This window comes from Poecilia reticulata, chromosome 6, assembly GCF_904066995.2.
Source record: "Poecilia reticulata chromosome 6, P_reticulata-male-v2, whole genome shotgun sequence".
NCBI classification, from domain to species: Eukaryota; Metazoa; Chordata; class Actinopteri; order Cyprinodontiformes; family Poeciliidae; genus Poecilia; species Poecilia reticulata.
In genome coordinates, this window is record NC_088835.1 from 2,663,228 (window position 1) to 2,676,675 (window position 13,448).

Here is a 13,448-nt window from a genome sequence, read left to right on the forward strand (position 1 = left end):
CCAATCTTTAGGCAAAACTCTTAACCTCAGGTCCTTACAGATACTGTTCTGTTTCTCAAGCAGAAATGTTAACACAATTTTTGTCTTTCTCAGTCTACGTATAGCTACTCTGATATCCAAGATTTTGTTTAGTTTTTTCTTGAGCAGGTATAATGTCCGCCAGGGAGTTTCAAACATTGAGACAATACATCACCATTACATTACATAAATACATTAAAGAGAGAATATAAAGAATATAAAGTTTTAACTTATAACTTTGGGAAACTTACCTTGTTATGATAAGCTCCAGACAAGATGCCATACTGCTGTTTCCCGGGCAAACACGTGACGTCACAGATAAGTTGCGATTCTGGGAGCAACTCTTTATCAAACACCATCTCTTTAGGGAAACTGACAAACCTATCTTTGAATTTGACTAAACAAGTGTTTAATTAACATTGTATTTTTAACATACAACACCAACACTGATAATATAACACTTTTGATTATCCTCTGTAGATTTTGATTCATTCCCTAAAAGATTTATTATGGAAAGTTTTTTTTTCTTTCCATTTAATATTGTCTTTAAATGCTGGTTCTCTAAGATGCAAATACAAGTAAAATGCCTTACCTAGGAAAAAAACTGTATTGTACAATTATTTTGCAGTAGTTTACTGCCAGTCGTCAGTCTTGATTGTGACAAGAGAAGACATCAAATTGACAATATCCTACCGTATTTTGGAATAACAGTATGTTACTGCTGGAATTCCGCTGTAAATTTACAGCCATTTCTAAGAGTGCAGGAGGAAGTGCGTTCAGACCCCAGCGGGTGAAGTGCTGGTAATTTAAGTGAGTAATTTAATTTATTATAAGTTATTGGGGCCACAGTCAGTGGTTTTTGTCACTACAGAGAAAAATGTAGATGCATTTATCTGCTTAATTTGTGATGGGATCTGGATTCACGGTGAATATTATCTAAACCGCATAAAATGCAGCTAAATAGCCGATGTTAATATGATTGTAATTTCACGGATAAAAATAGTACATGACCGATTTTTTTTATGTTGTCGGTCAAGATAACGGATAACAAAAAAAGTCTAGCGCGACCTGCTGCCCCTGACACCAACTCACACACATCTTCATTCACAGTCTTACTTGTAAATTGATTTTTCTTTTCTTGGACATTTTGATGTTAACTTGTCGATGTCTCAGTGCTGGTAAAATCAATAAGCAGTTTGACATGCAAGTGCAGGGGGGGGAGGAGCTGGGGGTGCTTGAGCACCTGCCCTTTTTGCTCCTTGCCCCCAAGTGCCCTTTTAGTCAATTTTTTTATTTATTTTTTGGTATTATTATTTCCTAAGCCCTGTTTTGACACATAAAAAAATTTGCTAAAATTCTTTGCTTTTTTGTTTCTTTTTTGTACAACATAATAAGCCGGTCACCTTGTTACCTTTGACCTTTTGCCCGTGACGCATGACGCAATTGCCTCTCGCGCAGTGAGATAAGGCGGCTAACTGGAGCTCAACGTAGCGAACGTTCCAGATTGCAGAACAGTTTTTGGTAAATTATAAAAAAAAAAACGTTTTTGGTGAATAAAGTGGAGTAGACCTTCTACTTGTCAGATGACGGAAAACGTTGAAGTATCGTTTCTGCTTCAGCACGGAGTCTCGGTTTAAGCAGAAAGGTAATGAAATACAACAGACACTGACAGGCCTCTGCATCTGCCTTTCTCTGATGAACTACTGAGCGGGAGGAGACAACCAGGTGAGGAAAAACTGTTCTTATCTATCGATTTAGTATTTTTATCATACAAACATTAGGCTGTTGTTGATGTGCTATTAGCTAGCTGCTAGCTAACGACTTTGCTAGCAACGCTAGATAACAAAAAAGCTTCTTCCCTGTATCTTTAATGATATCAGTCATTCTTTAGTATTGCTTATGCAATAGGGGAGCATCGCCCGTCCAAAACCGATCATCTCCATAATGGATATATGTCCGATCTTCTAATTTCCTTTGCTGCATAATGTACATTGCATTTATTCAGACGTTAGGTAAATGTATCTTGAAGGCTTAAATAATAGTACAACAAGGATATTCATTTAGAATTAAAAATAACTCGCCCTGAATTACCAAGATAGATATAATGTATGTAATAAACGTGTGTCATTAATGAAGGGGAAAAATCTCAACCCAGACTTTAAGTTTAGGGTCTGGTTTGCAGAGTATGAAGTTAAATTTGTTTCCCAATTATCCAATGGCAAATAAAAAAACTAACCTCAGTTAAGTAAAATAAAATTGTAATCAAAACTTTTGGAATTGTAATGATTCCTTTAAAAAAAAGTTTTGTTTAAAAGAATTTTTTTTAATTAACTAATTTTTACCAAACATAAACATTTATTTGCACACATCATAAATCTTTTGTTGTGATTTTAGGCCCTGCTCAAGACGTCATGTGAAAATCACAAGCAAAACTTTGAGTCACAAACAAAAACTTAGAATAGCAAGAAAATATTTCTGACAAGCGCAAATAAGTTTGTTTTGCAAAAAAGAAAATTCACTTCATGAGTCAAAAATGTGTGATTTAAATTTTTTTAAGTTTTTTTTAAGCAAAACTCAGTAGGCTTTTCTCATGGTGGCATGCATTAACAATTCAATTTTTTTTTTTTCTGCAGTTCCACGTTAAAGTTTGATGCAGCTCTGCTTTCCTGAATGGACCATCTTCATCTCCACTGCAAGTGTAGCAAACAGGCAGCTCTTTGTTTTATAGATTACAGTACACTAAAAGGTTGCATTGTGCCCTTGTTTATATTTTTAATAGTGTAAGTCTGTAAAGACAAATTATGTAAATTAGAGCTAGACCACCAGCTCTGATTTACATATCTTGCCAAATTGCGGGTTTGAATATTGCAATACTTTCCTATAACAAAATAAACCTGCAGAAAGAAACTAATAATAAAATATCTTACATAGGCATAGTGTTATGCTCTATATGGAGATGTTTGTTAGCTTTTTTTTATTGTATATCTCACAATTTTGTAATTTATCATTGTTTATTAAACTCTAAAAGCTGAGAGACTGTTAATATTCTGTCCTAGAATGCGGTTAGATGGGCCCTTTTTTGTTGTTGAGCATCTGCCCCTTTAGTGGTCTCTGCACGGCCCTGCAGCTTGAAGTGACTCTGCTGCTCTCTCGTGGCGAGAAACCGTAATGTTGGCTGGCAACAATCGGAATGCATTATGGGAGATGTAGTTTGAAGTCATTTCGTGCCGAAAATATATTTTAAGTCAGTCATGGGCCTATAAAATGACATGGCGGGCCACATGTGGCCCGCGGGCCTTGAGTTTGACACATGTGGTTTAGAGGATGAAAACACTAGACTCAGAGCAAAACTCAGATGACCCAGCTTTACCTAACATGTAAACGAACCATCTGCACGATTCTGGGAGCTCACCCGAAGCATCAAATGAGCCTCAAAAATACATGTGCACTCGTAACTGGATCTGTGTGTAAATGCAGTTTTGTGTGTGTGTACCAGGTGACTTGTGCGTACTTTTTCAACATTTATAGGCGTAGGAGAAGGTTTATTTTATTTTTAAGGATTACAAATCCAGTATTACATATGCGCAGATATTTTTACACACACACAAATCTTTTTACGCACGCACAAATCCTTTTACGCACGCACAAATCTTTTTACACACGCACAAATCTTTTTACACACAGAGAAATCTTTTTACACACGCACAGATATTTTTGTCAGACTGTTTTCACTCCATAGGAGGGTTTTGATTTGAAATGTGTAGATAAACTCCAAAACAAAGGCCAAAGATCTGGTCAAGATGCTGCTGAAGCTGGTAAGATGGAGTCATTATCCACATTGAAACGTGTCGGTACCAACTTGAGCTAAATGGCCATCAAGCGAGGAATAAGTCTTTAATTGAAAATACACAGACAGATTACAGTTTGCAAAGGCACACATGGACAAAGATCTTCATTTTTGGGCACACTTTTGGGTTTGAACTGAAGTAACTTAAAGACAGCAAAATCAATGTTGTAATGTGGCCATCACAAAACCCCGATATTAATCCTATGGAGAATTTCTGGGGAGATCTGAAAAGGTGTGTGTGATTGAGGCTGCGTTGACCTGCTAATCTGACTGAGTTACACTGGTTCTGTGAGGAGGAATGGACCAGAACTCCAGCAAACTATCACGAGAAGCTTGTGGAAATCCAAAATCTGCCATACATTTTAGAAGACAATTATCCCTTCCTGACCAAATGTTTGTAAACTTCTGAATGAAACAAAAGTTATAAAAAATGTTCTAACAAAAATATTCAGACATTTAGCAAATATAAATAATTTTGATAATTTTAGCTATCCTAAAAAGAAGAAGTTTGGTCTGATTTAATTTTAGATAGTGAGGAAAAAAAATTTGTATTTTCTTTGGTGTATGTAAATATTTAGTTTCAAATGTACTTAGGTTATTCATCCATGACAAAGGGGTCCAGGGTTTGACTCCCAAGCAGGTTTCCCCCCTTTTTCTTTCTGCCCCTCTTTTTAGTGTGAAAAAAATATCAGTAGTTCAACTAATTACAATGAGACTGTTTCAGTGAGTTGTATTAATTCAGTCTAACTAGTCATATTAACCTGCGACAGACTGGCGACCTGTCCAGGGTGTACCCTGCCTCTCGCCTGGAACGTTAGCTGGAGATGGACACCAGCAACCCTCCTGACCCCACTAGGGACAAGGGTGTATAGAAAATGGATGGATGGATAGTCATATTAACTGTAAGAAGTTAGGGTACATTGCTAAGATACTTATATCTTAGCAATGTAAGGGGTTTGAAGCTTAAACTAAAACAGAGGTGTATAGTTTGTGAACAGTTTGTAAGAATTATTTCTGATGGTTACTTTTTGACTTCTGCAGTTTGAGGCAGAGTACCGTCGCTTTGGTCTGAAGAGGAATGGATTTGGTGGCTTCCAAGAGTTCTACCACCTCCTCCAAAACATCCATCACATCCACGGTGTGGAGGTGCTGCTGGAATATGCTGATATCCATGGAGATCTCCTCCCAATCAACAATGATGAAAACTTCCACAAAGCTGTTTCTTCAGCCAATCCAGTGTTGCGGATTATTATAACAAAGAAAGGTAAGAGTCATAAAGGTGAGATGATTTAGGGCAGTGTTCCGCAACCTTCTTTGGGCCAGCGCCCCCCTAGCCTTTATCCAGGTCCCTCTCTGCCCCCCACCAAAGAATTTGCAGGCTACTTTGCACTGACCATTATTTTATCATTAATATTACTATCACTATTGTAGATGTTTTGATTTTTATGCTTGTTTCTGTATTTATCATGAAAAATAATTTCCCAGAGAACAAAAAAGTCATGGGAATAGAAATTATTTTCTATGAAAAATGCAATTGACCTTCAAGTTAAAATCGGTAGGCCTAACATCAGCCAATCATAGTGAAAAAATATTCTTATTTTGTGCCATTTTCTAGTTGTTAAATATTGCACACAATGACCAGATAAAAGATGAACAACATGCCAGTTTAAACTTTGAACTATTTGCAAAACGACTAAGCTCTGCAACATTAAAACATGGATAGAACTGTAACTACATTAATCATAACTCTTCTTCTCTTCAGTGTTTGTCAGTTTCTGGTGGTGCAGCTCTGTGCTGCCTTCAGGAGAATGGGACATCAGAGCATCATTCATAAAACTTCACCCACATGGCATTTATTGTGCAAACCAGAGCTTTCAGTGGAAAAACTAAAGTTTCAGGTCCTTTTAATGCCATACAAATATGAGACAGAAACATGGATTATATCTTTATATAGACCTGTCTATTGATTTATAGATTAATAGTTTTACTGGACAGAAATTACAAAGAACAAATCTGGTTCTTAATCAAATCCTAATGAGTCAAATTGAAAGTGTCATGGAGTCATCAGCCTCATGACATTAACACTGACATGAAAAATAATATTGAAGAAATATATAAATTCTAATTAAAAACAAATAAGTGATCAGTTCTTTACTGTTATGGTCTGTAAGATATATTTATTCTCAGTACTAGATGTGGTCTCAACAAACCCATGACATTTCAACATTATTTTACTTTTTATGTGGAAATAGTGTCTATTCTTGCCATACAGTCCTCTGTATTAAGTATTGCTAAAAAAGGTCTTGCCATACCAGTTTATTCCTCTGTATTTACTTTGGTTTCTTAGTTTATTCTTGCATTTTGTTCTTTATTCATTTCCATTTAGTTTCATTTGATTAGTATTATCCTCTCTTGGTTTATTGCTATGTCCACTTTAGTTTCTTTCCTGTTGCTACATTTATTTGATCGTTTATTGACCATCAGTAATCTTCACTCATCACCTACTGCGCCGCCTAATCGTCATGATGTGTTTCACATCATGTGTTGATTTTTTCACTGTTCAGCGTCGGATTCTCTGTTTTTATGCCATAATTCACATCTAGTTCGTCGCTCCGTTTTATGTCCCGCTTCTCCTGTTTCAGAGTTTTGCGCAATGTGCTCGTCTTTTTTTTAACCCCTAAGGTGCAGGGCGGTCGGGAAGCGTATCGATGGGAAAAGGCAGTCTGACATAAACCTTTTAAAACAACGGAAACAATTTCTGCATTCTGATTATTGAAATTTAAAAGTTCTGTGTTGTTCTATCACCCCCGTTTCATACCGGACCACTTACAGCACTGGTGTTAACGCTATAAAATGAACGCGCTCTATCGTGGTATCACCCATGGAGGGATTTCTTTATTTCTTTATTTAAATGGGTTCATTTTTCAGAGGGATACACAGTGAGGGTGTCGTGATTTTAGCTACCAGTAGCAGGAGAACGGAGCTGCGCCAAGAAGCTAACAGAAGCTAACAAACACCAAATAGAAGAAGAGCTGCCATCGATACAGTTGCAGTCAAACATGGTTTAATGTTACACAATACAGTTTTACCAAGTTTCTCAAAGTCTAAACCAGGCATTGTTGTGCATTTAAGGTGTAAAGTTTACCTTCGACCAAACGCCCCCCAAAGGCATCCCAGCGCCCCCCTTTTGTAAAAATGTCCGCCAACGCTCCTGGCTGTCCTCTGAACGCCTCCTGGGGGGCGGTACCGCCCACGTTGAGAACCGCTATTCTAGAGTGATCACTCTGAGACCTGACTCACTTCCTCATGTTTTACTGGGTAATCCTGAAGCAAAGTTTGCCAAGTGTGTATTCTGTTTTCACTTGTTCTTTTTGTCTTGACCCTCCATTTTACATTCCCTTTAATCCTTCCTCTACCAGACCTCAGAGTAAATCTGATTAAGCTGGCAGCTGAGTGTAATTTGAAACAATACCATCTGCTGAGCAGCAGATTAGCATCATTACATCATGAATTATGACAGAGGCAAGGGCACAGCAGCAAAATGAAGTTAAATGAAATACTGCAGTGCTTTTAAAAACTGAATCCAAATGCAGCTGATATAAATGAGAGTAAAATGTTAACCCTAAATTAGCGGTTCTCAACGTGGGCGGTACTGCCCCCCCAGGGGGCGTTCAGAGGATGGCAGGGGGCACTGGCGGACATTTTTACAAAAGGGGGGCGCTGGGATGCCTTTGGGGGGAGTTTGGTCGAAGGTTGAGAAATTGTTCGGCTGCACAGTGGTGCAGTTGGTAGAGCTGTTGCCTTGCTCTGGGTTTGATTCCTGACCCCGGTCTTTCTGCATGGAGTTTGCATGTTCTCCCTGTGCATGCGTGGGTTTTCTCCGGGTACTCCGGTTTCCTCCCACAGTCCAAAAACATGACTGTTAGGCTAATTGGTCTGTCTAAATTTTCCCTGTGAGTGTGTGTGTGCATGGTTGTTTGTCCTGTGTCTCTCTGTTGCCCTGCGATAGACTGGCGACCTGTCCAGGGTGACCCAGCCTCTCGCACGGAACATTAGCTTCAAGTAGGCACCAGCAACATCACATAAAGAAGGGGACAAGGGTGTAAAGAAAATGAATGGAGAAATTGTTCATACTTTTATTGCAACCCTTTTTTATTACAACTGTAGCTCTATTATATAAGGGTTTAGATAACAATAATTTTCACCGTCTTCAGATGCTTCTAAATGCAGCAGTGAGACTTCTAACCAGGGCTAAGAAACAAGAGCACATTTCACCAGTGTTGGCTTCTGAAAGAACATAACATACCGATGCTGAAAAGAGTTGTAGAAACAGCATTCTAAAGGCTCTGATAGTAGGTCATAACCCCACTGATCTGATTTATGACATGCTGTTGGGGAAACATTTCATATTTCAGGTTAATGCCTTTTACATATTAAGCTCCTTCACTCAATAAATACAATCCTGTAACAGCTGATTACACACTGACATCTGAACCTTGTACAAATGTATGTATGAAAGAGCTAAAAGTAAAACTGATGGTATTTGGCTACTGATTATATTACCACTGTCAGGCCTCTATTGGGCATGGAAATGTCATTATAGGTTATCTTTGTATTTTGGAAAAAGAAATGGTCTGTATTTGAAAAATAAAAATTCCTGTCTGAGGAATACAGCATGTCAAATGTTTTTCTCCAGTAGTGGAGCTGTCTAATATTTCACTGATAGTTTTCAGTGTTTTCATGGTTCCAGCAACCATGAAGAAAGATACTTTTAAAGAAAAACCTACAAGTTTAAGTGATGTGTTTGTGTTTTAAGCATATCTGAGTGACTTTTCTTATGGTGGCTACAGCTTTTGCTCCTGCCTCTGCATCCTTATCCATAGGAGCTAGACAGGTTATCTGTTAATAACATCTAAATCAGTGTTTCTCAACCCTGGTCCTCACCGCCCCTCTGTTCTGCATGTTTTAGGTATTTCCCTTCTGCCACACACCTGAATTGTATCTCTGGGTGATTAACAGGCTTCAGCAGCACTTGATGGTCATGCAATCATTTGAATCAGCTGTTCTGGAATAGAGGGACATCTAAAACATGCAGAGCAGGGGGGTGTTGAGGACCAGGGTTGAGAAACACTGACCTAAATCTATTTGAGCTGATTCAGGACAGTTCCAGGGGGCAATAATAAAGACCTGAAGTGGTGGTCTTCATGTATCATTTTGAGTGTGAATCTTATATAGTCTCTGTTATTTTTACTGGCATATGGTCATAGAGAAAACACACTGAATGATGATGTGGATTAATTTTTCTTTCTAAATTGCTCTTGATAGTTGTGTGATCTAGTGACAACAGATGTAGGGTTTACCCTCCCTATAAACTCCCCAGGACCCTGCCAGGATTAAGTGGATGAATGGGTTGATATATGGAAATGGGTAAACAATAATAACATTGTCAGAAATGCTGCAGAACAGTGTTTCTGAACCTTTTTCGGGCCAGCGCCCCCCTAGCCTTTATCCAGGTCCTTCACCGCCCCCCACCAAATAATTTGTAGGCTACTTTGCTCTGACTATTATTTTATTATTAATATTACTGTCACTATTGTAGATGTTTTGATTTGATGCTTGTTTTATGTATTTGTCATCAAAAATAATTTCCCAGAGAACAAAAAAGCCATGTGAATAGAAATTATCTTCACAGGCGTCTATGAAAAATGCAATGAACATTCAAGTTAAAATCAGTAGGCCTAACAATCATAGTGGAAAAAAAATTATTATTCTTTGCCATTTTCAAGTTGTTAAATATTCCACAAAATGAGCAGATAAAAGATGTACAACATGCCAGTTTAAACTTTTAACTATTTGCAAAACGACTGAGCTCTGCAACATTAAAACATGGATAGAACTGTAACTACATTAATCATAACTCTTCTTCTCTTCAGTGTTTCTGTCAGTTTCTGGTGGTGCAGCTCTGTGCTGCCTTCAGGAGAATGGGACATCAGAGCATCATTCATAAAACTTCACCCACATGGCATTGTTTTGCGCAAACCAGAGCTTTCAGTGGAAAAACTAAAGTTTCAGGTCCTTTTAATGCCATACAAATTTGAGACAGAAACATGGATTATATCTTTATATAGACTTGTCTATTGATCATAGATTAATAGTTTTACTGGACAGAAATGACAAAGAAAAAATCTGGTTCTTAAATCCTAATGAGTCATATTGAAAGTGTCATGGAGTCATCAGCCTCATGACATTAACACTGACATAAAAAATAATATTGAAGAAATAAATATATCAAATCTAATTAAAAACATAAATAAGTGATCAGTTCTTTACTGTTATGGTCTGTAAGATATATTTATTCTCAGTACTAGATGTGGTTTCCTTTGATTAGTTTTATCCTCTCTTGGTTTATTGCTATGTCCACTTTAGTTTCTTTCCTGTTGCTAGATATATTTGATCGTTTATTGACCATCAGTAATATTCACTCATCACCCGCTGCGCCGCCTAATTGTCATTTGTTTCACATCATGTGTTGATTTTTCACTGTTCAGCATCGGATTCTGTTTTTATGCCATAATTCACATATAGTTCGTCGCTCCGTTTTATGTCCCGCTTCTCCTGTTTCAGAGTTTTTGCGCAATGTGCGCGTCGTTTTTAAAAATTTTTTTAAATTATCTTTACCCCCTGTGGTGCGCAGCGGTTGGGAAGCGTATCGATGGGGAAAAGGCAAACTGACATTAAACCTTTTAAAACAACGGAAACAATTTCGGTATTCCTATTATTGAAATTTAAAAGTGTTGTGGTACCGTTGTTCTATCACACCCGTTTCATACCGGACCACTTACAGCTCCAGTGTTAACGCTATAAAATGAACACTCTCTATCGTGGTATCACCCATGGAGGGATTTCTTTATTTAAATGGGTTCATTTTTCAGAGGGATACAAAGTGAAGGTATCGTGATTTTAATAATTACATGTTTATAAGTGCGATTTTCTGTTGTCCTTCCATGGAAGAGGGAAGCTCTCAAACGGAAATAAAACACTTTTTAATATAAGTTGCTGCTTTGAGATGATCACAGAATTGCCAAAACATATGTACAGAAATACCAGACAAAGTGAATCACAGCACCGTCACTTCTGGAACTGATGCGGTGAGCTACCAGTAGCAGGAGAGGAGCTGCGCCAAGAAGCTAACAGAAGCTAACAAACACTGAATTAGAAGAAGAGCTGCCATCGATATAGTTGCAGCCAAGTATGATTTAATGTTACACAATACAGTTTTACCAAGTTGCTCAAAGTCTAAACTGGTATTGTTGTGGATTTAAGGTGTAAAGTTTACCGTCCACCAAACGCCCCCCAAAGGAATCTCACCGCCCCCCTTTTGTAAAAATGTCCGCCAGTGCCCCTTGCCGTCTTCTGAACGCGGTACCGCCCACGTTGAGAACCGCTACTGTAGAACATAGATCACATCTGGTATTAACTTTGGAGTTTTATTGCAGGGCAGCTGACGGTTATTTTCTCGAACCTCCATTAAAAGAACCACAGACAACGTATATGGATTTTATGACCAAGCTTTTGCAAAAGGAGAAGACTCAGCAAGCTGCTCCTCCAAGCCGTTCACTGAGCGTTCTAAAGACCTTTGGTTACAGCTTGTCTTTTATTATCAAGCAGAAATAGGGAGAATAGGTAAAGAAGACAGCAGAGATAAATTATTACTGCACAGGCAGTTTCTAAGATAGGGGGTATTCCGGTTGATAAGAAGGCACCTGTGGAAACGTAATTTAAGGTCTGGGAAGCACACGGTTAACTGTTTCACATGAAGACAAACAGGCAGATGGGGCCTCCAGGTCAGTTTATACACACAGAAGAAAGAACACTTTAAATTGAACATTACACTGAATATGAACTAAAGTAATAGCAAAATGATAATACCAAAAAATCTCTAACAGCAGCAATCATGTGCTTCTGACTGACCTACACAACCTCCTGCTCAGCAAGACTTTCACATTTTGTGTTGCAGGTCCAGTGTTCAGAGAAATATAAATATCTAAATTTAAATGTCAATATTATAATATAGATTATATTATATCTAATAATATAATTATTAGATATAATAATAAGTATTATTATATCTAATAATATAATAATTATATTATCTAATATAATAGATTATATTATAATCTATATAATATATATATATCTTATATCTATATAATATAGATATCTTATATCTATATTATATTATTGATAATATAATATAGATATTTTATATCTATATTATATTATTGAATGAGGGAAGAAGGGAGCGGGAGATCGACAGGCGGATTGGGGCAGCGTCTGCTGTGAAGCGGGCGTTGTACCGGTCCGTCGTGGTGAAGAGAGAGCTGAGCCAAAAAGCGAAGCTCTCGATTTACCGGTCGATCTACGTTCCCACCCTCATCTATGGTCATGAGCTTTGGGTCATGACCGAAAGAACGAGATCATGGTACAAGCGGCCGAAATGGGTTTCCTCCGCAGGGTGGCTGGGCTCTCCCTTAGAGATAGGGTGAGAAGCTTGGTCATCCGGGAGGGACTCAGAGTAGAGCCGCTGCTCCTCCACGTCGAGAGGAGCCAGTTGAGGCTCGGGCATCTGGTAAGGATGCCTCCTGGACGCCTCCCTGGTGAGGTGTTCCGGGCACGTCCCACCGGGAGGAGGCCTCGGGGAAGACCCAGGACACGCTGGAGGGACTGTGTCTCTCGGCTGGCCTGGGAACGCCTTGGGATTCCCCCGGAGGAGCTGGAAGAAGTGGCTGGGGAGAGGGAAGTCTGGACCACCCTTCTGAAGCTGCTGCCTCTGCGAGCCGACCCCGGATAAGCAGAAGAAAATGGATGGATGGATATCTATATATTAGTAATATAGATATTTCCCTGAACACTGGAATTGCAACACAGCACATTTGACAACTCTTGCTTTCTGAGGAAGTATTACTATACTGATTTTCTTGCCCTTCTGTGCTATATTTGTGACTAAGATATGTGAGAACAGGAAAGCTTCTGGTTTTGTTAAGTGCCAGAGGCCACAGTTGCCTGTCACAGATTATCATCTACGACTGTACATGCCATTCATCACTACCGCTAAATCTCAAGGCTAAAATTTAGTGTTAGCTTAGCCATAGTTCATCCTTGTTACCTTTCTAGAATAAAGATAGAAATGAACAGCTAGGTGCTATTTATCAAATGATCTTCACTAACTGACCGTCAACAACACTCTGAAAAGAAATTAGTTGAACTAACTTAATTGAATTGCTTCAATTTATAACAAGCAATTCAATGAAGTTTATCCAACTAAAGATTTTTAGATTAACCAATTCAATATATTATAATCATCCAACTCAATTTGTTAATTTTCTTTTTTTTTTTATTTATTAAGTATGTTTAAGATTACAAATATAAGTCAGTCTTACTCAAATCATTTAGTTTACTTCAAATAAAAAAGTAAATTAATAAAGGATATTTTTTTTCAAAGGGTTTTTGGCTGAGGCAGCCTTCATTTGAGCGTAGTTATTCAGGAAAGTGGTCAATGACAGAGAGGAAGACTTGCATCTAA

The 13,448-nt window shown here is 38.2% G+C and overlaps 1 protein-coding gene across 4 annotated transcripts in view; it reads left to right on the forward strand.

Annotated features, from left to right (window-relative positions):
• pard6a (par-6 family cell polarity regulator alpha) overlaps positions 1 to 13,448 on the forward strand; it is a 37,392-nt gene that overhangs the window by 2,018 nt on the left and 21,926 nt on the right. For all 4 annotated transcript variants that reach the window (XM_017305521.2, XM_008410904.3, XM_008410903.3 and 1 more), the window contains one exon: positions 4,907 to 5,129. In XM_017305521.2, the coding sequence (XP_017161010.1) occupies positions 4,907 to 5,129 (223 nt within the window). The remainder of the gene's footprint in view (positions 1 to 4,906; positions 5,130 to 13,448) is intronic.